The sequence below is a fragment of the Lethenteron reissneri genome, chromosome 23, assembly GCF_015708825.2.
Source record: "Lethenteron reissneri isolate LAM-NWPU_2019-01 chromosome 23, ASM1570882v1, whole genome shotgun sequence".
Taxonomy (NCBI): Eukaryota; Metazoa; Chordata; class Hyperoartia; order Petromyzontiformes; family Petromyzontidae; genus Lethenteron; species Lethenteron reissneri.
In genome coordinates this window covers 13,696,266-13,723,527 of record NC_083801.1, presented here as the reverse complement: position 1 = coordinate 13,723,527, position 27,262 = coordinate 13,696,266, and the positions used below count along the sequence as shown (strand labels likewise).

The 27,262-nt window shown below is 41.5% G+C and overlaps 2 protein-coding genes across 3 annotated transcripts; one reads left to right on the top strand and one right to left on the bottom strand.

The window, feature by feature from the left end:
• The first annotated feature begins 5,340 nt into the window (after positions 1-5,340).
• On the top strand, positions 5,341-13,555 carry LOC133346033 (ly6/PLAUR domain-containing protein 6-like). Its single transcript, XM_061557298.1, has 5 exons — positions 5,341-5,617; positions 6,184-6,330; positions 7,166-7,264; positions 11,353-11,483; positions 13,199-13,555. Exons 1-5 carry the CDS (start codon positions 5,605-5,607, stop codon positions 13,388-13,390), a joined length of 582 nt encoding a protein of 193 aa, XP_061413282.1. The 5' UTR covers positions 5,341-5,604; the 3' UTR covers positions 13,391-13,555.
• Positions 13,556-14,947: 1,392 nt separating this feature from the next.
• On the bottom strand, positions 14,948-22,717 carry LOC133346031 (E3 ubiquitin-protein ligase DTX3L-like). Of its 2 annotated transcripts, none has more exons than XM_061557296.1 (4): positions 22,594-22,717; positions 18,413-19,400; positions 18,090-18,307; positions 14,948-16,639 (listed from the first exon to the last, which is right to left on the bottom strand). In XM_061557296.1, exons 2-4 carry the CDS (start codon positions 19,310-19,312, stop codon positions 16,570-16,572), a joined length of 1,188 nt encoding a protein of 395 aa, XP_061413280.1. In that variant the 5' UTR covers positions 19,313-19,400; positions 22,594-22,717; the 3' UTR covers positions 14,948-16,569. The 2 variants fall into 2 exon arrangements, with proteins under 2 accessions (XP_061413280.1, XP_061413281.1); XM_061557297.1 differs by lacking the exon at positions 22,594-22,717 and adding an exon at positions 22,325-22,439.
• Between the last annotated feature and the right edge of the window lie 4,545 nt (positions 22,718-27,262).

Sequence of the window (27,262 nt, the reverse complement as noted above, 5' to 3'; positions counted from 1 at the left end):
AAGCCGTAAAACGTGTTCGATAAAGCCGTGTTGGGCAAGGTTTTCCTGTGCTGTACCATAAAAGAAAACCCTCACGTTAACGCAGGCCACATCTATATTATTCCATCTATTATAGATTTGAAGTTTTCGTGACTGCAAGGATCCATACTCTTTGGTTCTTTCGGCAAAGTCACGTGATTTTACCGAAAAAATTCCATCTATGCAATATTATATAAAATATGAACCACAATGAACAATCTGTAATGAATCCAGATAGTTACATTGTACACTTGTGACTAACATTCCAATGTCCCACTTCAATTCAAGATTGTACTTTACATAATTAAAATTTGCTAACATTTCTGGAATAAACTTGACTTTGTTTAGGTTTCACTTTACTTAAAAAAGTATCTTAAATGTTATTATGAAAGAAAACATAGCTTAAAATGTTTTAAATTAACGATTAAATAATTTACACCCAAGTGATCCTTATGGCGGTACCCCTGGGTAGCAAATAATACAAACTGGTCGAGGCGATTAAATATTTTATTTCTGGGACACTATTTTTTACAGGGGTGTAGACTGAGGTACCAATTATTCCGAAATCAGTGCTACTCCGAGATGTCGAAACGCCAAACATTATAGCATAAAAAAGATCCGTTATCGAAAAATTCTACTTTGAATAGTGCATCGTGTAACAGCTCGTCGAGATGAGTCGATTGCCGCATCGCGACCATCAACACAGACTAAAAGTGACTGAATCACGGACATTATGCGAGAGCCGGGGTTACTCTGGTAGAAGGTTAAATTGTCAATCCAATACTGGATGAAGGCATCCTCGCTACGTCTTAGTCATGGAGGCTGTTTCACCATACTTCGTCTCGCTGGTCATTGTTGGTTGGTCAAGATTTGGGGGGGGGGGGGGGGGGTCAGCAAACAGCAGCAGCAAACTGTTACATATTACAAGTTTAATTGCTCAATGATGTTAGTCATAGTTGGGAATAAAACTCAAAACACGCGGGTCATTGCGCACGACACTAACCACTGCGTTACCGCGAATATAGCAATTGTTTACACTGAAATTAAGCATGCCTATGCATCCATTTATCACGTTTATACAATTACATCGATACCGTGTTATATCAAATATTATACAGTATAAGGATATAAAAAAAATTAGGGACCACCTGGACATGAGACTCTTACAATAAAAGCTTTGTTTAAAACCAGTTGACAGCCCATTAACACTGGAAAACAAATTGTTCATGACATCAGAAAAACACCAAAAGCTGAACAAATTTAAACATTTACATTTAAATGTGGTCATGCTTGAAGAGTTACTGTAGAAACATTTTAAAGTGAGTATAAAAAAAAAATTCGGGTTAAAACAAAAACAACTTCTTTGCTATATTTTTGTAATTTCCCCCCCATTATGCCAATTGTCCTATCGGCATCATATCATAAAGTGAAGTATCCATAGTCTTAGGTTTTTTCGGTAAAGTCACGTTGGTAAAAATTAAAATTAACAAAAGTAAAATAAAAATAAAATAAAAGATTATATTTTATTATATTATATCATTTTATTTTTATTTTGTTTTTATTTTACTTTTATTAATTTAAATTTTTACCAACGTGACTTTACCGAAAAAACCTAAGAATATGAATCCTTGCAGTCACGAAAGCTTCAAATCTGAAGTATCCATTCAGATGTCTTGTTGAACAAGTACAAGCCTTTGTGTTAGAGTATGACGCACCAACCTTTGACAGCCCTTCAAGTGACCTGGTTCATACAGTAGAAGGAGAAACATTGCCCTACCTATGATGCCATAAGAGAGCAATATTTTCTCCAAACGAAACAAATGGCGAGTGTCTTAAAATTCAAATAATTCACAACTACGTTCAATCGACTGCTGGAGGAAGGTCTCATCTCCATGCCATGTCAGTCATGGGCCCTGTTTGGCCCACTTGGCCATTACTTCACCACGCTGGTCGGTCCGGGTTGGATAAAGACTGCTTCATTAATCACTCGCCACTGATGTCAGCCATGGTTGGGAATCAAACTAACTTCGCCGGTTATGAAGTGCAATGCGCTGCACCAACCACTAATAAACTAAAATTACATTATACCTTTTTTCAAATTTTCTTGCTGTGGATTTCACACCGGATGATGATTGCTTGTGTTGCAGTCGAAACGTCGTGAGAATTTTATTGTGTTATATTTTTATTATTTTATTATTTCTCTTCTACGTGACTTTACCGAAAGAACCAAGAATATACATTATACCAATTACAGTCTTTACCCAGTAAAGCCTCACTGAGTCTCCAAGCAATTTTTCAGCCGGGTCCTTCGTTCAAGTTCAAGTTAATTTATTAGGTATAGCTCTGTGAGCCATTCGGCTCATGAATCGGGTGCAACCGCAACAAACAAAAAACAAAAACATGAACAAGAAAACATCTTAAAGTGACTATGTGCAAACAGAAAATCCAAGAAAAGACAACAAAATATTGCAGAAAAAGCACCGTACACCAACACTGTGAGCAAAAATCCCAGTGAGATGCAAGTCAAACAACAACAACCACAAGACAACTTAGATTAAGGCCATCAGTCCTACTCTGTACTACAACAAACAAACATGGCCAAACCAAAAAACTTTTCGAAAATCAACAAAATAAAGGCATAAAAGCAAATGAAACAGTGATAATAGGAATTGTGACCGAATTTTCACAATAAACGACGTAAACAACATGTACTACCAAACTCTGCAGCCATAACTGGCTGCATGAGTCACTCCATAACAGCAGGAGCATCAGTCGGAGTATCAACATATTTCAATGCACCTTTAAGATCAGCACACTAAATCAAAACACAGGTCATACTTTGCAGCGATCATCCGGAGCGAAACATTGCATTTTAGGCCACTGAATTTCAGTGGCAGCTCGGGGTGTACAACTCCTCTAGAGCAGTTTTGAGTGAAAATCTCATAGGTAGTGATTCAAGTTGCATTTTATTGGCAATAGCATTGCAGACCCTTCGTTGGCCATACCATTGAGTGATTGGTAGGTGGATGACACGCAGCACTGTCATCTACTGACCACCTTGCAGCCCCACGTTCGTATAGTCACGGATCCAGGTCCATGTGCAGTACTGAGCAGGCTCGGTCCTGCTTAGAAATCCTGTTTAAGATTCCTATTCATGTTCTGAGCTGTCACACCTATAATATTTGAACATGGCGTAAGCCAAATTGCGTGTATTTCTTGTTATGTTATGGCTGTTGGTTAAAGTCCTAACCACTACTTTACAATGAACACGAATATTCATCATCAGCTATGATAGATTTACTGCTGGATTAAGCCTCCCCAAGCTGCTTCCATCTCTCATGGGCATGTGGTCCAAGAATACATCCAACAATAAATGTATATCTTCTTGGTTCTTTCGGTAAAGTCACGTAGAAGGGAAGTAATAAAATAATAAAAATAAATGTATACAATTGATTGAATCACTCGTCTCCACAGTCGACATCCTCTCAAGCCTATGGCTGCCACTCCATCGTTAGCATTGACCACTGGTAATCGATTCTTATGTCCTGCTCAAGTCCAGTTATATATATTTAACAGTCAATATGTATATGTTGTCCAATCCACCAGTTACTCTTTCGGTCTCTGCACGCTTTCCTGTCGTGGGAGTTAGCACACCTCCTGGTGACCCGCGCTCGCTGTGGTGTGCGGCTTTGGCAGGGAACGATGGGGCGTGGGTACAACACAAGAGGCGTCAAGCCAATCTCCGAAGGTCCACGGTGTGCCCTTTTGTGCTGCCCAGTTGGACAGCAATACTCGATTTTGCAGGGATTATAAGGTTGTTCCGCCCGGCACAATGTGCCCACTGTGCGAACACACTCTTCATTAGCAATAGAGGAAATATGAAATTCGTTACGTGCACTGGTACGTGTCGCGTGATCGTTCACTACGAAGCGATCGAGCTGAGTTTTCAAGATATTTCTGAAGGTTCTAATTTTTATCCTGATGAAATCATACTTTTTTTTTTGCCATCTATCAGAAAAACGTGTTGTGTTGACTAGCATGTTCAGGCAGACCTCCTTACTCAGGCTTGAGGTATAGAGGTAGGAGAGGATGAGAAGTTGTACTTGATGACTTTCGGGTGCTTATATCTTGGGACCTCCTTTGCCAGTACCAAAATATGATAATAGGTTTTCCCCTTTTTCTGGCAACAAAACGGGTATTAAGATGTTAAAACACCAAACTGAAACCTTTTACAAGGAATCATGTCTGCATTAACCACCATACTTGTGGTCAGAATGCAAACAAAAAAACACTGATAATATATGCATTGTACTTTCAAACTGATTGGTCCACACCAGAGACAGCTGTCTCTGGACGGAACAACCTCATAATCAGAGTATTTTTTTGTTTGCATTCTGACCACAAGCATTGTGGTTAATGCAGACATGATTCCTTGTAAAAGGTTTCAGTTTGGTGTTTTAACATCTTAACACCTGTTTTGTTGCCAGAAAAAAGGGGAAAACCTATTCTCATTTCGGGTGCTTGTCTGAATACATGTGAACGCAAGCCTCCACACAATGGTCAGTACGGATTGAAGGCGTGCAGCATAGACGTTGGACCATGGTACAGGACAATCGCTTTGCTGCACTGCCCCCTGCTGACAACCTCAGCCCCACAGATCCCGATAAGCTGCTCGAAGCATTGTGGTTGCCCAACCGAGCAATCTCCAGACTCATTCATGCTGCGCTACCGATAAAAGTATACAATATCATCCGTTAAATTATTCAGCAGGTAACAGACAATACAAACATCCACGCTACAGAAAAGTACATTGTAGGCCCTGCATATGCAATCTCTAGAATTCTGTGATGTCGACCACAAAAATATAAAACCTAGCTTTTGTATCAAAGCCTACCGGACTCTTTGACAATAAGTGACGAAGCACATACACATTATGAGCCATGCCAACTCTCATTCACCAATGGGCACGGCACCCTGTAGGTGAATTGACATTTGTGCCTTATACACTTCCCTCCTTTGCTCGTTCCCGGAACGAAATTGGAATATTAACGTCTCATTGCCTCCACAGTCCGCACCCCCCTCGACCACGAAATGGACTGAACGCAGAGAATTCACGACGCAGGCCTCATTTCTGTTTCAATTACCACCGCGGCCCCCTCTGGACAACTCAAAAAAGCCAGGATGCTGGTGGCTATGGCCAATTGCCAGCCCCTGCCGGCACACCCCCCCCCACCTCCCTGAACACAAAAAACGGGAGCATTCCATCCCAGCTGATATATATAGGTGGACAATTGAGAACTGCCGAGCGTAGAAAGGCATAAATTAGATCAGAGTCCAGGGTCGCGATGGTTAAAATATGATTGCAACTTTGTCACGACAAAATATTACCGTTTCAATTATCCGTTGGCTACTTCAATCGGTTTCCGAAATAATTTTTTAAAGAAATATGCCGTAGGCAAGTGCGTATACATCATGCTAGTTTATACATAAGTGTACACTTATTACAATAACATACTTTAAAGGTTGGACTTTAAACTCGTAGGGAGGAGGTACGTCAAAGCATACAAAGTGACCAACAATTTGAAGATGGATAAAAATGGTAAGTGATTTATTTATCTATTTTGTATATCTATACACTGATCTAACAGAATTAGAACTCTAGCGTATAGATTTGTGCTGTGTGAATGTTAGATTAAATTTATAGACTGTGTATGGGCATATGTATATACATCCTTGCTATCGTTATTATTGTTCTGAGATCACAAACTGCAAATTGATCAAACCTAGATCTAATATCAGTTTTCCTGTGTAATTGAAAATATATATTTTGTTACTAAACGTTGTTGGTTGTTCTCGTCATTAAATGCAGAATATGTACATATAAATATCCATGCAGTCCACTTAGCATGCAATATGTGCATATGTCAAAAGACCTATGAATGTATGAGTGTATAGCCCTGCCACGTACCGCGTATATATAACTAGAATATGCACGTGCATCTTCACTGTGTAAGTCCCTCCAACAAAGAGTACAGCTGTCTCACATGTTGCTATAATTTATATTTATGTAAAAATACAACTCACAATAAAAATAATAATAGACAAAAACATTGATTGAACGTTTACACCACAGAAGAGGTCTGTAATGAGATTTGCGTGCCCTAGCGAGAGACGTGGGCTCAGGGCGGACACCTCTACTGCCTGCCTGCGGCCTCTGCCTGCTCTGCTGCTGTTCGTGGTTCTTCCTGGGGCCGGACTTGGCCCATGCTCGCGACTTCACAGCCCATGACGTCGTCAAGCTGTACCCTTCGAGTGAGCACGCATCACTGTGCTCTGTTGAGCAAGTGGTGGAAATTCCACATTCTAATTGCGAGGCCAGTACTACAGCAGAGTCGGTCCTATCGTGGGTCCAGTTCATATCTTCCTTGGCAGAGAAAATGCTCGTCTCAATGGGCTTTTACCTAGCCATAACAATCACATATCCATCTCTCAGTCTATACTCAAAGACAACCAGGGTGATTTATTTTCTAGTGATGAAGATTCAAAATGTGGTGCTCATCCTACACACCCCATGCAAAGATGAGGCTGAGCTACCCTCACCGGGATTTTAACTCACGTGAAGCTAAACCTATGCAAATAGCTAGCAGGATATCAATTGTATGTTGCTTTAAAGGGTGGATACGTGGTTTATTTAATGACATTAAAATATGAGAAATGAACAACAGGAAACATTGTAGAACATGCAAAAACAGGTTTGCCGATGTGTCTTTAAAATATAAGACCACAGAATGTGTTCGCAACACCGTAAAACGAATTTTCATCCCTTTGTCAGTACACTGCTGAATGAAGGCCGACCCATGCCATGTCGGTCATGGGGATTATTTCACCATATTTCACCACATTTGTCGTTGAGGGTTGGTAAAGGAGGCGTTCAGGACTATTTTAGATACCACTCCTCACTATTAGCCGTGGGAGAAAATCCAACTCAGGTTAACGATATTCAGCGCAGAGTGCTAAATCATATAAAAGATGTAAAAAGTGGTAAACTCTAAAAGGCATATCTGGCACGTGATTTCCATACATATGTAGCAATGTTCTCGTGTCGATGTCAATGTATGAGTTTTACATGTTTATTTTTTTACTGCAGCAACACCGCACCCGGGTGGATTTAAATGCTTCACGTGTGAAAACGCCAGAGATAACTTTGAGTGCAATCGCTGGGCTCCTGACACGTACTGTCCAAAAGGTATCTGAACATCTATACACCTGTTTGACACGTAGGCGTAACAGCTACAGGCTTTAAATTTCGATTTAAAGCTTTCGTGACTGCAGGGATTCATCTTCTTGGTTCTTTCGGTAAAGTCACGTAGAAGGGAAGTAATAAAATAATAAAAATAAAACATAATAAAATAATTCTCACGACGTTTCGGCTACAACGCAAGCTACAACGCAAGCAGCCGTCTTCACCTGAAGACGGCTGCTTGCGTTGTAGCCGAAACGTCGTGAGAATTATTTTATTATGTTTTATTTTTATTATTTTATTACTTCCCTTCTACGCGACTTTACCGAAAGAACCAAGAAGAAAAAAAGCTACATGTAGGCTTAGTGCGGCCTGGAAGCGTATTATTAAATAAATGAAATATATGATACAATTACAATTCCTTATAAGGGAAACAAATATCAATGAATAACAATTGAATGATTAACAATCTATATAATTACAATACCCTCCCCGCCTCAAATCACTGCACCTTATTGAATTAAATGATGACGTCACCCTGCTGCTCTATTTAAAACCGGGAGCAACAGGAGAGCTTCACCATTCTTGCCCGATGAAGCTGATTGTAATTACCAGCGAAACGTCGTACTCAAATTTTGAATGATGTTGATTCGCTCTTCAACACACCGGTGTGCTAAAGAAGTGCATTATTTTGTCCTTTGTAAACGTGACACTTTTTTTACTGTTTGGCCGTCTCGGGTGGTGGAGGGGTACGACAGATTTATAAATAACGCGATCTAACCCAAAACCTTTATTATGATCTATACACCTGCACTGTGCATATCGCAAAAGACGAAATTTCATGTTGATATTGTTTAACCCGGTGAGAACTCAAGAGACCAGGATGGAGGGACATGGGATATTCTTCTGCCAATACCGTATAATTCCAATTGAATCTTGATTTGAAGCTTTCGTGACTGCAGGAACCCATACTCTTTGGTTCTTTTGGTAAAGTCACGTAGGTAGAAAAGTTAAATACAGTTATTTTTTTGTTTAATTTTATTTTTCTACCTACGTGACTTTACCGAAAGAACCAAAGAGTAATTCCAATTTAGTAATGAACAAAGATTTTTAGAATTTGGAAACATTTGAAGATTCCCAGATCTAGTCGTACATACTGCTGGGGCAAGCGTTGTTCACAAGCACCCATTAAGACCAGAACGTCGCACAAGGTGTGATGTGTGCTTACCACTGCATATAGCATGAACACACGCACTCCCTATATATTATGGCTGAACGAGTAATCGATTTGAAATCGAAATCGCAATTTGAAACAATGCGATTAGCAAATCGCAAAGGCTGCGATTTTTTGCGATTTGAAAAGCCCTATTACTTTCTTATTATAATTGTTTCATTTATTATTATAACTTTATTTATTTAACTTAACAATTGTTCTATGTTTGATTGTTCTATTTCAATTAAAACATTTTAATAAATACATGTTGGAAGCAATTCATATCCTTAAAGTTGTCATCCTTGAATTAGAATATATAGAGCAGTTCATATTTTGATGGTATCATGTGGTAATGCTCCATCACATGTTTTAAATCTATTACACAGTGAATATTGAACTGAAGCTTGACTTTTAAAAAATGTAATCGCAAATCAAATTGCAATATCTGTCAGAAAAAAATCCCAATTACTTATTTTCCCCAAATCGTTCAGCCCTACTAGAAATCAATAGCAAAATATAGCACTTAATAGGTTAGTTGTTTTTACACTGCCATAATGATTAAGTAGCTCCAATGGATATATTCGTATCAAATTCACAAACCCAGCACAGTGTGTGACGCCGAGCCAGACATCGCATACATCAAACTCGTGCCAGTTTCACTCAATCTGCTTTCGTAGCCTAAGCCAAATCCTGCATTTCAAAAGTCTCTCCTGTTCCAAGAGCGAGAATATAAGCTCGAGCCCTGTGCTGATGTGGATCGAGATAATTTAGCAATGGAAAACATTCCATGAAAGTGAGAACGGAGCAACTCAGCCTTAAACCCACACAGCCGATGTCGTGGCAGAAGCCACAATGTTAAAACGAGCTCCTCTGTAGGAGATGGCGTTGATTCATAATTCTTAAATTCCAATAGAAGACAGCTGCTTAGCTGTGAGCCAATCTCCGGGGTTCTCGTAAGAAGGATAATCCTCGGCTTATTTAATTAAAAGATTATTCCTGAAAGTTGAGTCACTTAGCATTTCCCAGAATGGCATTGTTTCTTTAACATCTATTGCCGATGTTGTGGTTTACAATCGATTATACATTTGTAGCTTGTTTTAACTTCAAAATATGTCCTAAATAAATATTTTAAACTAAAAATTTAGGACGTGTCCATCTTTATCCTTTTTCCGAACATGTTTGAGTTTTTTTTATCATTCCTAATCATTTTTCAAGCCACTTCCACTCATTTAAAACAAACCATTTAAACCTCGCTTGGCCGATATTTTAGTACTTTACATCCCAATCTCCTGCGTCAACGCATTATCAACAAATTTAAGGTGCACATAAAACGAAATAACTTGAACTCTGTATGCGAAATATGAAATAAATAAATAACTCGCTCGCTAGTGCAGATTTACCAAATCAGATTTAACCTCTCCTCGTTAAGTACGAAGGCTAAAAGTCTGCCGTGCAACAGCGCCACACAGCGGTCCTGCACAGGAAATGATTCGCTTAAGATAATTAGTAATCAATAGCTTAAGAACACAAATACTCTTAAGGTGCCTTCTTAACCACTGAATTATAGAATTGTGGTTCACTGCAAGTTGCCAGTCACATGACTGACACGAGACCATGTTTAACGGTTGTTAACATTTAGTCTAAAAGCTAAATCTCAAGTCGTTTTTGAAAATCCTAAGAACGGCGGTAGAAACTTCCCAAGCCATGCCGCAATGATTCATTGTTATAAATATCGCGTATTGAGTTGCCAACTTTTGTCCAAAAAACTATCGTTATGTGGGGCACCGGCCTTTATAAGTTCTGGTGAGTTTCGTAGCTATTGGTTTCATAGTGTCACGGACATCTTTGATCAAAATTGCTTTTTATAGATTCGAGGCTACCTTAAAAACTGAACACGACTGCGCATTTCTTAACTGTCACAACAACACAAAGCCTTTCATGGACCACTGCCGAGGAGCAATCACAACGTCGGGTTCGATCTGTAAGATGTGACTACAAATAGAGGCTTATGTTAGAGGCGGGGGGGGACTGCACTCACATGTGACTGCGTTCTCTCGGTTTTCAAAATACATATCTCGTTAGAAAAAAAACCCATATTTGGGCACGATAAAGTTAGCAATGTGACTGTTGAGTGTGCAGGAACAATGAACACAAATTACCCAACCTCTGATATTGAAAGCAAATCGGTGTTAAGTGCTGGCTCGAACTTGGGTGACAAAACAGGTGTTGTCGGCGTAGGGCTGCGAGGTGGGTAGCAGATGACAAACATCCCAATGCAGCACCTCTTGAAAAGAAATCTTGAAACTCAGCCGGGCTATCCGAGGTGAATAATGGGCACTATATTTAAACATTTTAAAGGGTAGTAACAGGTAGGTGTTATTAAGAAACTACAGTACTGAGTATTGTATTATATGCATTCCTGTGGAACTTTTAAAATCATTAAACTAAATAAAACAAATATATTTTACTCGATAACCTAACACGTAATATAGCTTGTGCTATGTAAATGAGCATACCATTTTCGGTTTATGCAATTTCGTGTATATGCGATTAACCTATTTCTACTCAAATGTCACTGTATGCGGTTTTAATTCACTGATACGCGGCTATGTGGTCGGATTTGAAACAACATCGTTTATGGACTGTGTGCGCTACTTGTCTCCTCGTGCGGTTTCACTCTGTGCTCCCTTTTTGGAAAGCATCTACTACCGCATAAAGCGGGGGAAACCTGTGTTGTTTTTCTACATTCTGCTGAGCTTATTTAATTTTGGCATTCATCATTTTCATTACCCAGATCACTCTCAAATTGAACGATCCTGGTCTCTAACCTTGTTAAATTTAATTTTAAAAACATTCTGCCCCTATGACGCTGTGTGTGCAGAGAGCGAATATTGTCACACGCGCCACGTGATGGCCACGGATGGCCGGGAGAGCGTGCTGGTCAGCAAGAGGTGTTCCCAGCTCAGAGACTGCCTGCCTGTGGGATGCCAGCGCATAAGCAACGGGCGGATCGTAAGTGCGTCCAATTTACGCAACAATAACCCTTGAGCACAGTGCTCCGATTACTCTAAAACCACACAGAATGTTACCCGATCTCGTCAGATCTCGGAAGCTGAGCTAGTTTGATCCTGAAATACGTTGTGTGGACACTGCAATGCACAACGTTGCAGGGCTACGTGGTAGGCAACTGCATGTATATTCCCTAACTCCTCGCTTTCACCCAAGTGGAGTTGTTAAAATCAGTTTTTCTTGCATTACTGGTAACCGCTTAGATGTCCAGCAGCATACAAATAGTTTGGTGCCGCGGTGGCGAGATGTTAACTACCTCGCTGGTATACAGGAGGTCGTAGATTCGATCCCAACCCTGACGCCTGTATATTTGGAGTTTGCATGTTCTCCCCATGGTCGCATGGATATTTCTCCAGGTCCTCCGATTTTTCCCTACACATTTAGAAACATGCGTTTCGAGTAATTGGCTGCTATAAATTTCAACATAAGTCACTTCATTGAGCAATCATTTGTGGCCAGGTCACTTCTGAAACAGCTATATCGCTCAGTGGGCTTTACCTGTTAAATTAACAATAGTTTAGTTACCTTCTTAACTGAGTAACAAAGAAAGTTGCCGTTACGTGATTGATAACACATTGGACTTTCAATCAAGAGGCCGGTGGTTCAATGTCATTTCCTGTGGACATGGCAATTGAACCCACCCACGGTGCATGTTTGTAACATTCTCTCGCCTCTGTCCACCCAGCAATATAAATGGGGGGTCTGCCAGTCAATCGGCAGGTCGTCTGTGGTGGGTTAAAGTGTGGGTATGCCCAGCTCTTCCAAGACGTCTGGTCAGCGTGAACGAATAAACCAAACACCCTCGAGCTCCATCAAGCAATTGCAAGGTTGCACATTTATCTTTTAACTGAGAAATTAGGGAAAAGGAAAAATATATCACGCGGTGAAATAGGCGACTGCGCCATTTGTACATCGAGCATGCCAATCGGTGCATTGATTACTAAAATTCGACTGAAAACGAGCACTGGTTCCTGATTTTAGGAATAGGGAATACATTCTGAAAACGGTTTACTCGTCGTCTTTGAACAACTCCACCAAACCCACACTGACCAGCATGAGGTATGGTTCAATAACCTGAATCGTCAGTAAAAATTAACGGATTGCATTCCGAGAGTTCAACAGTTCTGTTGGACCGATGAAAGTGTCCGATTTGTTTTTTCTGCAATATTTTGCCGTCTTTTCTTGGATTTTCTGTTTGCACTTAGTCACATTCACTTTAAGATGTTTTCTTGTTCATGTTTTAGTTTTTTGTTTGTTGCGGTTGCCACCCGATTCAAGAGCCGAATGGCTCACAGGGCTATACCTAATAAATGAATTTTTACACATATCATCAGTCATCAAGTAACACTACACGTTATTTATATTTTGGAATTTTTTTATGCGGATGAACAGTTAATATACATGGGACAGATGTGTATGGGACATCACAATGTACCACCTGCATTGATACGATTGTCAATTGCCGTTACATTTGTCCGAGCCTCAAATATCAGATGAGGCCTCAGTATCAAATTTCAAATGCGCTACCCTGTAGTATGCCTCGGTGTACTCTTGAGCGAGAACCAATGATTTGTTTTAATACACATTAATGTTAAGAATGAATTCCATAACTCAATGTAACTCGCATCGCATTTGTGATCTGTCTTGTCTCTCTACAGGAGTGTCTTTCATGCTGTGAAGGGTCCATCTGCAATCTGCCTGTGCCATACAATGACTCACAAGCAATATTCGTGACCATCTCACCGAGCAGTCGGGTCACACCAGTGGTAGCACACCTTCAGGGAGTCTATGGAGGCTACCTTGCTTGGCTGTGGGTATATACTATAATGCTGGAATCAAATACTTGGTGATAAACTCTCTGCACCATTATCAAAGTATTAAAAATATACACTTAAAACTGAGATGTGCATTGATCTAAAATTAAAGTTGTAATTTTTGCACACCCACATGACTAGACATACATTTAAGTGCAGCAAACTTTCATCGCCGTGCTCTGGGGGATCTAAACAGCAGACACCATTCTCCCGTAAAGTAATACAGTATTAAGAATTCATTCAATCCACATAATTCAAGAAACACTTAAATAAATACAACTCTCGATTAACTGCAAAACAGATGTTTTATTTCACAGCTGTATGTAATATACAGTTTAATCGTTTAAAGCTGCAGTAAATATGAAACCACACAACAAAGCATCAACACCTTGCCTTGGAACATTAGTCTTTGGTTATTTCGGTAAAGTCACGTGACTTTACCGAAATAACCAAAGAGTAATTCCTGCAGCCACGAAAGCTTCAAATCAAGTTGGAACATTAGCTTTGAACCTTTACATTCAACATGCTCAACGTCTGTGCAAAGTGTTTACAGAGAGAATAGATGGGGATGAGAATAGTAAATGATGAAGGATATGGATATTGTCATACAAATGAAAAGTTTAGTTACCCATACAAACCACAAGATAGTACTTATCAACGAATTATTATCATGAAATGTATAACGCTTTACGAATCAATCTTGAAAGGACATGTGGTTTTCCCTGTGAAATAATTAGTGAAATATTCCTTACATTGTATAGTAATAGCTTGATTTTGTTAATGCGTGGTTTCCGTTCACACACTTCCATAGATCTATTCCAATGATAAATATCTATTCCAATTGTAGTGGATTATCAACTACTGTACTGCTGATAATGAAACATGACCTAATAATCTACAAAATTGTTTCTTTTTTTATGCTCAATAATTGTCATACTTGAGGTTGAACACATGGCTGTTTATTGTAGTAATAGGCACTTTTGAAGCAAAGTTACATTGTGCTTAGATAGGTTATTCAACATCACAAAAGTAAATTTAAAGAACAAGTGTCATATTGAGAGCAGCACTTCAGGTGTATATATGCAGAAAACATGTCAACATTTAAATCAAGGAACAGGTGCAAATATGCAGCAAACATGTCAACATTTAAATCAAGGAACAAGGCATTACAAACTACATTAGCTCAATATTAACACAAGTGTATTCATATTTTAACGAGTTGAATTTTTTTCATACAAAGGTATGGTTTATAAAAGCACTTGTGAGCACTTAAAATAATTTGGTGTCATCGTGATAATATACAGTACCGTATTCTCTGGATTACAATACACCATGGAATTTTTGTTTATATTTTTTCCCCCCAGAAAATCCATACATATTCTATGGATCTTTCGGTAAAGTCACGTAGATAGGTTCAAATAAAATATCAAAATAACAATTATTTGTTATTTTCTTTGAACCTATCTACGTAACAAAATAACAATTGTCATTTGTTAGATAAAATACATACAGTGAATGTAGGGGGAAAAGTGTGCCTCATCATCTGGAGAATACGGTAAAACAAATGTTTTATGTAGTTCGGTACTGTATAGTATCCATAACGTGGAAGTGACTGTGTGGTGGCAATAAAGTTGTTTACTGTAGAGACTGCCAATAAAGTTATACAAATCTGGTCACATGCTATGGTGGCATGGCTAGCGACATTAAAGTTGACTGGCCAGTGTGAAAAAAGTTACACAAATTTGGTCATACACACCTACCAGATGATAAGATGAACTGCACACTTTTGCTCAAAAATGGATGAAAATGTGCATCTTATAATCCGGAGAATAGTAGTCTAAGCATTATATTAAAATGTTATCCAAAATTAATGTGTACTTATAAAACAATCACTTTTAAAATGGGAAGCAAGTATTTGTTAAACATACATTGAACGATTTGTAACTAATATATATAAAAGAAATATCTCCATTATGGATGGGACACATTCAATTATTTTTGGTATTTTAACCTTCCAGCCTTTATCCTGTAACTGGAATGTAACTTTTTTTCCTGAATGATCCAGAGCAGCGCTTCTAAAAATCTATTCCTCTCACCACTCCACCATCGAGCAGGGTTTAGTGTAACCAATGACCAGGTACATGGAATGTGCAAGGGCTTCATTTGTCTTTCAATGGAGATTGGTAATTTAGAAACCTGTACCATGGTGGACACGAGGACCGCAATATAATCCCTGAATACAAAAAGAACTAAAATAAATACGTAGTTCGCAACACAAATAATCACTGCAAAATCATATGTTGCAGTACATTTTACAGTATAATGCAAGATTATGAATTTTCCAAAAATACTCGTTTTATTTGGTAACTTGTCTCATGAAAAATAAATAATATAAAAGCTATGGATTTGTATGGCATTCAGTGTTGTCATCTGATCAGTAAACTTGTGGAGGCCATCTGAAAAGTTCTTACAAAACGTGTTCCGGGCTAACAGTAACATGTATCGGTTATATTAAGTTTGTGGGACTTCTAGAAATAATTCCACTTTTTATAATTTTTATTTTGATGTGCCAACTATAAGGAACATATTGTTAATTCAAAACAGTGTATGGCTTCTGAAACACCCACATGTATTTCCACTAGGGTTGCCGCAATATTTTTTTTCACAATTCAACATGACAATTATCCAATGACAATTATGGCAATGTCTCATATAACTCTCTACATCCATTTCACAATTTTACTATTGTTTGTGCTTTGCTGCATTTGCAGTACAAATATTGCATACAATTTTAAATTATAGTTAATCAAACAAGCCTTTCATAAGTATTTTAATCACTGAAAGTTTACATATGTGAGCTTATATAACATGCATGCTGCGAGTTACACAAACATGATTTAAATGAGCTGTAAAGATGATGACGTAATATAGCCATCAAGTCATCAATAACGCCACAAAAATTTTGCAAAGCACTAATTTAACTGGCAATTGTTTTACTTTAATTACTATGCTTTTGAAATTTAAGAAATGTTGCCAAAACATTTTATTTTGATGAGGCCCGATAAATCATAAAACAAAATAAAATAAAAACGGATGATCCGATCATCATGCATGTTAAATATCGTATGTTGTTATATCACGGCAACCCTAATTACCAGGCAGAAATCCATGACTCCATCCTTAGGATGGTGGTGATAACCACTCGTGCATGCCGGTCACACAATGCCCTTTTCCTTCAGCTCATCTTGAACACGTTTCAGGTAATCCGGGTCTGGATAGCCAAAGCTAAAATAGATTAACAAACAATGATGTAATGAGTTCCAATGGATATAGCATTAGATCACCAGTAAACAATACATTAAGACTGAAATGAAATTTTAAATAAAAAAACTTGGTCAAACATAATTTTTAAAACATTAACAATGCAGTGGTTTATACAAATTGAGAGAGCATACAATCACAAAGAACACAACATCATTTAGTTTAATAATGTACACGTGGGAATATCGCACCAAAACTTTAGTCACAACTGCATGTCGGATGTAGTATCTGCACCTACATTGAGTAAAGTGTTCTCGTGTCATTAGCTAACCGAGGTAAACTACAAAGACTGTGGCATATTAAATACAACATATTCTTAGGTTTTTTCGGTAAAGTCACATAGGTAAAAAATTAAAATTAATAAAAGTAAAATAAAATAAAAATCACGACGTTTCGGATGCAACACAAGCTTCCGTCTTCAGGTGGAAACGTCACAGCCACGACACCTGTATCAAGTAAATGAGAGATTACAAGAGCTACCACTCCGTACATATAATGATTGAAGAGGGGAAGGGCCAAGTACGGCACACTTTTGATTAATATGGTAAGGTGAGGCTTAAGACTAAGAATAGACTGCATAACAAAAGACTGAGCCTTTGTTATGGAGGTGCGGTTTGTGACTACGCCTAGCCGACATAACAAAAGTGTGAAAAAAGAAAAAACTAAACCTGGTAAAACAAAACTGGCTGTCTATCAATAACCTGTAATAGTTGTCTGTCAAATAAGATGGTCCAAATAAGTGTAGTTAAATCTTTTTTTTGCATAGTTAATCACATCTTTCCAATGATTACTCAGTTTGAGTAATCATTGATTTTTATTTTATTTTACTTTTAATTTTTTACCTACGTGACTTTACCGAAAAAAACCTAAGAATATGAATCATTGCAGTCACGAAAGCTTCAAATCTAGAATTAAATACAACATTTTGGTCCTCCATTCTCTGCCAGGTTAAGTTATGACAATGCTAGGTAACGGTGCAACTTAGGAGCTAAAGAGAGTCCCTCTAGAGAATGTTGGACTACTCTTTCAAGTTGGTCAGGTACCTTTGAAGAGGTGAGAGTACCCACACTTTACCCCACCACACAACCTGCTGATTGACTTAATGTATCCACTTATACTGCTGGGTGGACAGTGGCAGGGCGGGATCAAAGAAACCCGCACATTGTTTCCACTGGCGTGCCGGGAGATAAAATCGAACCAGCGACATCTGGATTGTGTGCAAACAATTACAGAATGGCAGCATTCCATGAGATAAAATCAAACCAGCGACATCTGGATTGTGTGCAAACTATTACAGAATAGCAGCATTTCATTAATGCTAGCATATTTCTGCAAATGTTGTCCAGTCATCACACAAGGTCCTCAACTGCTAAGATTTTACTCAGATTTGGAAAGTAATATATACCCGCCTTACTTTATGGGTCCGCCTCGGATGCTGGTCTTGTGGTGGATGTCATTCCAAGTGACAATGTTGTCTATGCCGGTGGTGCGCGATACACCCACAGTGAAGATGAGCCTCTGTTTGAAGGCTCTTTGCAGCAGTCGCAGCACGTGGTTCCCTTCCGTGTTGTCTGGCAGGTATGCGATGCGCATGGTGCCATGATAAGCCATGCCTGGCTGTGGGTGCTCAGGCTAAAATAGACAAATTCGTACAATTCAGCATATTGTCAGTGTGAAAATGTAATACTGTTAAATCAAGATAAATATATATTGTGAACTTCATGTGGTGGTACTTACACCTTGTATTCCACTCGGAATGGAATAAGTAATTTCAATAGTGCCACAAAGTGGGTAGCCTGGAAGGTGGCCTGATGTGGTGTTGACCGTCATGTGTGCATTTTTGGGTTGGTCACCAACAATAGTCCCATATGGCTTGCTGCATATAGGACAAACAGGCCGGATCTTGGAAGCCATATCTATGCATTCACGACAAAAAGCATGTTTGCAATTCGGCAGTGCATATTTTTCTGTAAAATCACCCAAGCAGATGGGGCACATGTCTTCTTCACTGTCATTTTCTTTGCTGGATTTCTGGTCTTCATTGGATTCTTTGCTTTTGCTACTCTCACCTTCATCTTTACTGTTTTCTTTAGACTTAAAAAACTTATGGTAAACATCATCACCTCCACTCAGTGTTCTTTTTAAGGACTGACGAGATGACTGTTGGGAATGCACAATCTTCTGGAATTCTTGATCAGATGACTTTTGGGAATGCACAATCTTCCGGAATTCTTCCAGAGCCGACGCTGGCTGCTTTCCTTTCCCGACAAAGCGGACACCCTTATTTCCTTTAATTTGGTAAACATCAGGAAATTGTTGTGAAATGAAATCGTCAGCTTGCCTCAGCAAACGGTGTCCCTTGTGGAGATCAACATCACTCCAAGAGATATGGGTCGACTGCAGCTCAACCTGTTCATTATCGTACAGTGACATGAATCCTTCTTTTGCTACTTCATTGGCAGGTTTCAGAGTGACGTTGCAAAGTGATGGACTTATCCCATCACTTATTTGAAAATCGACACTACAAAAAAGCTTTAAATTACCTATCTCCATAGCCATCTTCTTAAACATGAATTCTACAATATCTCTGTCTAAATTTTCAAACACATGGTTTGGCGGAGTGAAACCTGTCGCCATCCCGAAACATAAAAAGTATGTTACTAGGATACAATAAACCTAGTCTTCAAATTGTACACGTAACTTCTGATGCGGTGGTAATGCAAGTCTGTAAAATACAAATGATAACAAAAATTAGTTCATACAGTGAGTTCATTAGCATCCCTTGCTAGAAAGGGGTATCAAGTGGTAGTTATAGACTTATAGATGCTGGCATGGTGTAGTGTATGCAATTAACAAGCGAGATAAATGATCTAATTCTATCACAGAAATCTTTGAATTAACAACCAACATAAATAACTCAAAAAAATACCCAGCTCCACTTCATTCTCGATGGCAAAAACAATTACTTGGCTCTGCTAATTTCTGGAGAAATAAAACCAGCACACTGCCCCAGACATTTTCCCTTTTAAGAGTAACGAAGTCAAGACGTCTCCTGATTCGTGAGCGTGGAGCCGGCGCTTGACCATTGTCGGGCATTCCCCACATTCTTGTTGTGGGGTCATTCTGTGCATGGAAGTGCCATCCACCATGTTCTTTAATCTTCTGCGAAATTAAAGGTGTTTGGCTCAAATTCCCTCCATCATTCATTTCCCTACTCGGACCGCTTTCCTGTAAAAGTCACCAAGCACGAACTTGCTTCACGAAGCTTGCCCCTCCGAGAATGCGTCCAGCGCCCATATAATTGAGGTCCTGAGACTACTGAACTCTACCATATTGTGCGGTAGTGTAAAGATTATTTTATTTATATCGATCTTTTAGGCCAGTGTTATTCATTGGAAGATCCGCGGGGCACTGGCGATCCCTGGTGGCCTTTAGTGCGGTCCCAGACAGAACACAAATGTGACCCCCCCCCCTCCCCCCCATTATTATCATCATCATCGTGCTGCTGTCAAACCCGCAATGATTTCGAATGTGAGGCGGCCCTTACACTGACGATGTCTTATCGGCGAAAGTGGCGGCCCCCCCTCTCTGAAAATTAACATTTACTCAGATTGTAAATGTCGTGGATTTGCTCTCCAACACGCCGGTGTGCTGTCCGAGTAACACCAATTGGCATGTTCTGTTTACGTGACATTTATATTTACACCATCTAACCCAACAACGATAACAAACCATGTATTACTACGTGCTAAACTAATTCGCTAAGAAGAAGAACAACAACAACAAACTCTTCCGATAGTCTCTCGGATCGCCGCGTTTGTTGCGACGGATTCCTGCGCCACCCACCCTCCAGCCACGCGGCGCCAAAACAAAAAACACGACGCGGAAATCCCTTCGACTGCGACTCACACACACAAGGCGACTCACACACACACAAGGCGACTCACACACACACAAGACTCACACACACACAAGACGACTCACACACACACACAAGTCTCACACACACAAGGCGACTCACACACACAAGTCTCACACACACACAAGGCGACTCACACACACAGAAGACTCACACACACACAAGGCGACTCACACACACAAGGCGACTCACACACACAGAAGACTCACACACACACACAAGGCGACTCACACACACAAGGCGACTCACTCACACAAGGCGACTCACACACACACAAGTCTCACACACAAGACTCACACACACACACAAGGCGACTCACACACACACAAGTCTCACACACTCACACACAAGACTCACACACACAGAAGACTAACTCACTCACACACAAGACGACTCACACACTCACACACAAGACTCACACACACAAGACGACTCACACACACACAAGACGACTCACACACACAGAAGACTCACACACACACAAGGCGACTCACACACAAGACTCACACACACACAAGGCGACACATACACAAGGCGACTCACACACACACAAGGCGACTCACACACACACAAGGCGACTCACACACACACAAGGCGACTCACACACACACAAGGCGACTCACACACACACAAGGCGACTCACACACACACAAGGCGACTCACACACACAGAAGACTCACACACACACAAGGCGACTCACTCACACACAAGTTTCACACACACACAAGACGACTCACACACTCACATACAAGACTCACACACACACACAAGACTCACACACACACAAGACTCACACACACACACAAGGCGACTCACACACACACACACACAAGGCGACTCACACACACACAAGACGACTCACTCACACACACACAAGACTCACTCACACACAAGACGACTCACACACACACACAAGACTCACACACACACACAAGGCGACTCACACACACACACACAAGGCGACTCACACACACACAGAGACGACTCACTCACACACTCACACACACACAAGACTCACTCACACACAAGACGACTCACACACACACACAAGACTCACACACACACAAGACGACTCATACACACACAAGACGACTCACACACACAAGACGACTCACACACACAAGACGACTCACACACACACACAAGACTCACTCACAAGACGACTCACACACACAAGACGACTCACACACACACACGACTCACACACACACAAGACTCACACACACACAAGACTCACACACACACAAGTCTCACACACACAAGACGACCACACACACACAAGGCGACTCACTCACACACAAGACTCACACACACACAAGTCTCACACACACAAGACGACTCACACACACACAAGACGACTCACACACACAAGACTCACTCACACACAAGACTCACACACACAAGACTCACTCACACACAAGACGACTCACTCACACACAAGACGACTCACACACACAAGACTCACTCACACACAAGACTCACACACACAAGACGACTCACTCACACACAAGACGACTCACTCACACACAAGACGACTCACACACACACAAGACTCACACACACAAGACGACTCACACACACACGCGCTGTTGTACTGCACTTCTAGGCGGCCGCGGATTGACGGCAGAGATGGCTACAACTGCGTACGCACACAATGTTATAGACGACTTCAATCACTTTAACTCCGAGCGCCCCAACGTCAACAACAACACAACCACAACAACACACACCGCCGCCGCCTTGCTCCACAGACGCGACATCGTTTCGCGGTCAGTTCGATCGGGTTTTCGATGACAATTGGGAAGTTTATGTCGAAGATCGAACATCGACTGCACCTCGGTACGCCAGCGGCTGTTTCCACGCGCTGCCGATTCGTGCCTTGATCACCGAATCAATCCTCTGCCGCGAATCATTTACAAACGATTGATCATTTTTTCCCGTTAAAATTGTCAAATAATTCTGATAATAACATGAATAGTAATGAGAAGTAAAAGCGAACCTTTTGTATTGTTGAGACGTGAAGGCAAAAGGTTTTTTTTTATTTTTTAAAAACCGCGGCGATTCCCTTGGAAGATGGCAACGAAATGAAACTTTCGTGGGTCCTGGGCGACTGGGGGGGGGGGGTTCCGATCAGTGACGTCACAGTTCCTACCACCCCCACGTGACGCCTGCAGGGTGACGTCGATGAAATGGTTTATGTGCATGCATAATGATGTGACGATTACCATGCGAATAACCCCACCGGTAAATTGGATGCCCATTGTAATTGATATGCATTCATTAAACCCCCTCCCCCGCCCCCGGTCTTTACACTTTATTGGCTCGCAAGTGACGACATCAAATGTATTCCTCTATTTAAGAACGAAACAGGAAGACTTTTACACAAATCTGGATCTTGACTTTTGGTTATTCCGGTAAAGTCACGTGACTTTACCGAAAGAACCAATAATATGAATCTCTGCAGTCACGAAAGCTTCAAATCAAAATCTGTCTCTTGGTTGATAATGCTAGCTGTAATTGCGGACTGGCGAAACGTCGTTCTCGAGTTGTAAATGTTGTGGATTTACTCTCCAACACACCGGTGTTGCTATACGAGTAACGGATTGCCATGTTATGTTTATATTCTTAGGTGTTTTCGGTAAAGTCACGTAGGTAAAACATCAAAATTAATAAAATAATAAATTTTGATGTTTTACCTACGTGACTTTACCGAAAACACCTAAGAATATGATTCCTTGCAGTCACGAAAGCTTCAAGTCTAGAATGTTATGTTTACATGACAAACCTTAAATTTTGATTTAAAGCTTTCGTGACTGCAGGGATTCATATGCTTGGTTCTTTCGGTAAAGTCACGTAGAAGGGAAATAATAAAATGTATTGTTTTATATATATATATATTTAATTTTATTATTTCCCTTCTACGTGAAAATGTATTGTTTTATATATTTTTTTATTTTATTATTTCTCTTCTACGTGACTTTACCGAAATAACTAAGAATATGACAAACCTTACCAATTTGCCGTGTCGGGTTTAACAACACGTGTATATTTACGCGATCTAACCCAAACACTTCTTATAAAATGGTTTATAATTCACCAAACTCGCTCTATCCACTGCTAATCTAAGTCATCAACCTCCCAGTGCCTCCCATCCCCCCAACTCCCCCTGATGCCACTCGCTTGGGGGGTCGGCAACCTGCGGCTGCATGCGGCTATTTTTAGGACTGCAGTTGTGTCTTTAGAAATTCAAAAATAAAATGGCTCTTCTTGTTATTTGTTGCCCGACCCCTGACCATGGGAGTTCAGTTTACCATGAAAGTCCAGTTTACCATGGAAGTTCAGTTTACCATGGGAGTTCAGTTTACTATGGGAGTTCAGTTTACCATGAAAGTCCAGTTTACCATGGAAGTCCAGTTTACCATGGAAGTCCAGTTTACCATGGAAGTCCAGTTTACCATGGAAGTCCAGTTTACCATGGGAGTTCAGTTTACCATGGGAGTTCAGTTTACTATGGGAGTTCAGTTTACCATGAAAGTCCAGTTTACCATGGAAGTCCAGTTTACCATGGAAGTCCAGTTTACCATGGAAGTCCAGTTTACCATGGGAGTTCAGTTTACCATGGGAGTTCAGTTTACCATGGAAGTCCAGTTTACCATGGAAGTCCAGTTTACCATGGAAGTCCAGTTTACCATGGAAGTCCAGTTTACCATGGGCAGGGGTCCGGAGCTCCATGCGGCTAGCTTATTAAGGACTGTTTCGTGACTTTATTAAAGACCATCGTCTCGTATCCACATGCATTGCAGCTCTTGCAATATTGCGTTTTACCGAATTCGACAAAAATGGTCCTTCTTGTTGTTTTGGTTGCCGACTCCTGCACGAGCTCCTGCATGCGAGCTAATCTCATCGCTCCATCTCCGCTTGTGGTCGTCCTCCCTGGGCGCGTTCCCTTCTTTGGCTTTCCACATTCCATCCATCAGCTTCATCAGCCACTTGTTTTTATTACGCTACAGTGTCAGAATGCATCTCGCGGCATCGTCGCAAAGTTGGTAACATTGGCAAAACCGAAACCCCAGAAAGCGAAGTAGCAGTGTTTACAACACGGGACGCTGCGCAACATTTGAAGAATGTCATATACTGTATGTGTACGAATAATACACTGTCCAACGTGTACGCAGACTCTGAATTAGTATTTATACTGGAGGAATCCAATGAGCTATAAAGCATTTTTTCACATATGTACAATGGGGCCGTCCATAAATGACGTCACGCGATTTTGGACGATTTTTGCCCCCCCCCCACCCCTCGTAACACGGCGTCACAAGAAGTCAGACCCCCCCCCCCTCAAATATGACGTTGAAAATAAAACATGCTTCAAATCGCTTTGAACTATTGTCATTGTAGTGCGTATTTAATGTGGCGCTGCACTCCTATATTGTAGGAGAAAACATTTATTAAAAAGTATGTTTAATTAAAGTAGAACGTGTTGTCTATATTTTTTTAAAGTCGCGCATTTTTACGTGACGTCACATTTCTCACCCCCCTCCCCCAGGTGCGTGACGTCATTTATGGGCGGCCCCAATATCTGTCCAAATGCTGGCAATTGTATATTTTTTTAACAGGGCACACGGTATTCGTGTTGGCTCTTGCTTACAACAGAAGACATGCACTTTGACAGCTGTGGCGTGTTAAGAGCATGAAACCAGGTTATGCCGTTTAATTAAATTGAATTAATTCTAGATAAATAGCACTTCACATACCAATGAAAAGGCCCCGTAAATTAGGAGTTATAGTGTTGCCAATTTAGTAGGGGGCCGTCCATAATTGACGTCACGCACCTAGAGGGGGGGGGGGTCAGACATTTGTGACGATGTGTGACAAGGGGGGGGGGGTTGAGAAATGTGACGTCACATCAAAATGCGCAACTTTAAATAAATATGGACAACACGTTCTACTTAATTAAATAACTTTTTAATAAATATTTTCTCCTACATCAGAGTGCAGCCGCACATTAAATACGCACTACAATGACAATAGTTTAAAGCGATTTGAAGCATGTTTTTTTTGGGGGGGGGGGCTGACTTTTTGTGACGCCGTGACGATGGGGGGGGGGGGGGGTCAAAAATCGTCCAAAATCGCGTGATATCATTTATGGACGGCCCCTAAGGGGCTGATCCACATGGTACATGTGTATGGAAGCTCATTCACAAATACTAACCTCGTGTACCAGCTGCAGGGCTTTTGTGAACTGCTGTTACATTTGTAGAGGTGATACGCGCTGGGATTAAGGATCGTATGCACAGTGCGTGATGATTGGCTGTGTAGGTGGTGACGCGCGCTGACGGTGGAGGATCAGGGGTCAGCGCGGGGTCGTGGGTTACGGGGTACCGATTGGCTGGGGGCGGTGACGCGCTGAGAGAGAGTGCGTCGTGATTGGGTCATTAAGGAACGACGCTCACGTCGACGCCGCATCAGCTCCGTCCCTCGTGAGCAGGGGCTATAAAAGGGGATGCACACAGGCGTAAGGGCAGTGTGTAACCAGCGAAGAAGGAAGACGGGGATGAAGACCTAGAGCCCTGCGGTACCTAGCCCCGCTGTCCTAAGGGGACCGGGACTCTGTGTAACCCAGAGGCGAGTGTAGTGGGTGTAGCCATAGGGCTACACGAGCCGAATGTACTATGTGTAGCCAGGGCATAGGGCTTACACGAGTCGAGTGTATTGTGTAGCCAGAGGCATAGGGCTTACACGAGTCGAGTGTATTGTGTAGCCAGAGGCATAGGGCTTACACGAGTCGAGTATATTGGGTGTAGCCAGAGGCCTAGAGCTTACACGAGATTAGTGGAGTGTGTCGGAGGAAGAAGAGAGACCACACGTTGTATTGTGATACCTAAAGGATTTAATAAAAGTGTGTTACCCGTCAAGAAGTTCCTGCCGTCAATTCCCATACTTCAACTGGCGTCAGAAGTGAAACGGTCCTCCAAGCATGGATACAAGGAGGAACCGTCGGACCCACGGGATTGACCACGAGGACAACCTCGACGACGCGGGCCAGCGGGCATCAGGGGGTGAGGAAGAGGAGCTGCCCACGGGGCAGGATCCACCGACGGCGCCGGTCGAGCGACGGGGGACTGACACCGTGCTTCGCGAGGCACACTCCCGTCTGGCGGAGCTGCTGCTCACCGCCGCGTCCATCTTGGCGGAGATCAGCTCGTCGGGAGGAGCGGGGACGGCGGCCGACGTGCTACAGGGTCGCCCTGCAGATTCCCGCCAAAACGATTTGGCGATTCCCGCCATTTCATCCGCTCCAACTTTTGGCGGGAACGGCCATCACCACGTGGCAGCGGTTCTCCATGCGCGGCCGCTGACGTCACCAACGCGCGCGGCGGACCGCCATCACACACCCGCCACTGGGGCCGCCATCTTACACACCGACGGGGGGGCAGAGAGGAAGCACGAGGAGGAGGACGACTTTATCTTTCAGCAGCGCCTTCCCACGTTGTCAGCATTCAAGGCGGAAGGCGGGGATTGGAGCCAATTTCAGCGCAGATTTTTGGCGCATCAAGAGATGTCCGCCTGGTCCGACGCTACGGCACTGCGGGCACTGCCTGCCATGCTGGACGACAACGCGCTCGCGGCCTTCACGTCCGCACGCAGGTCGGACCGCTCCACGC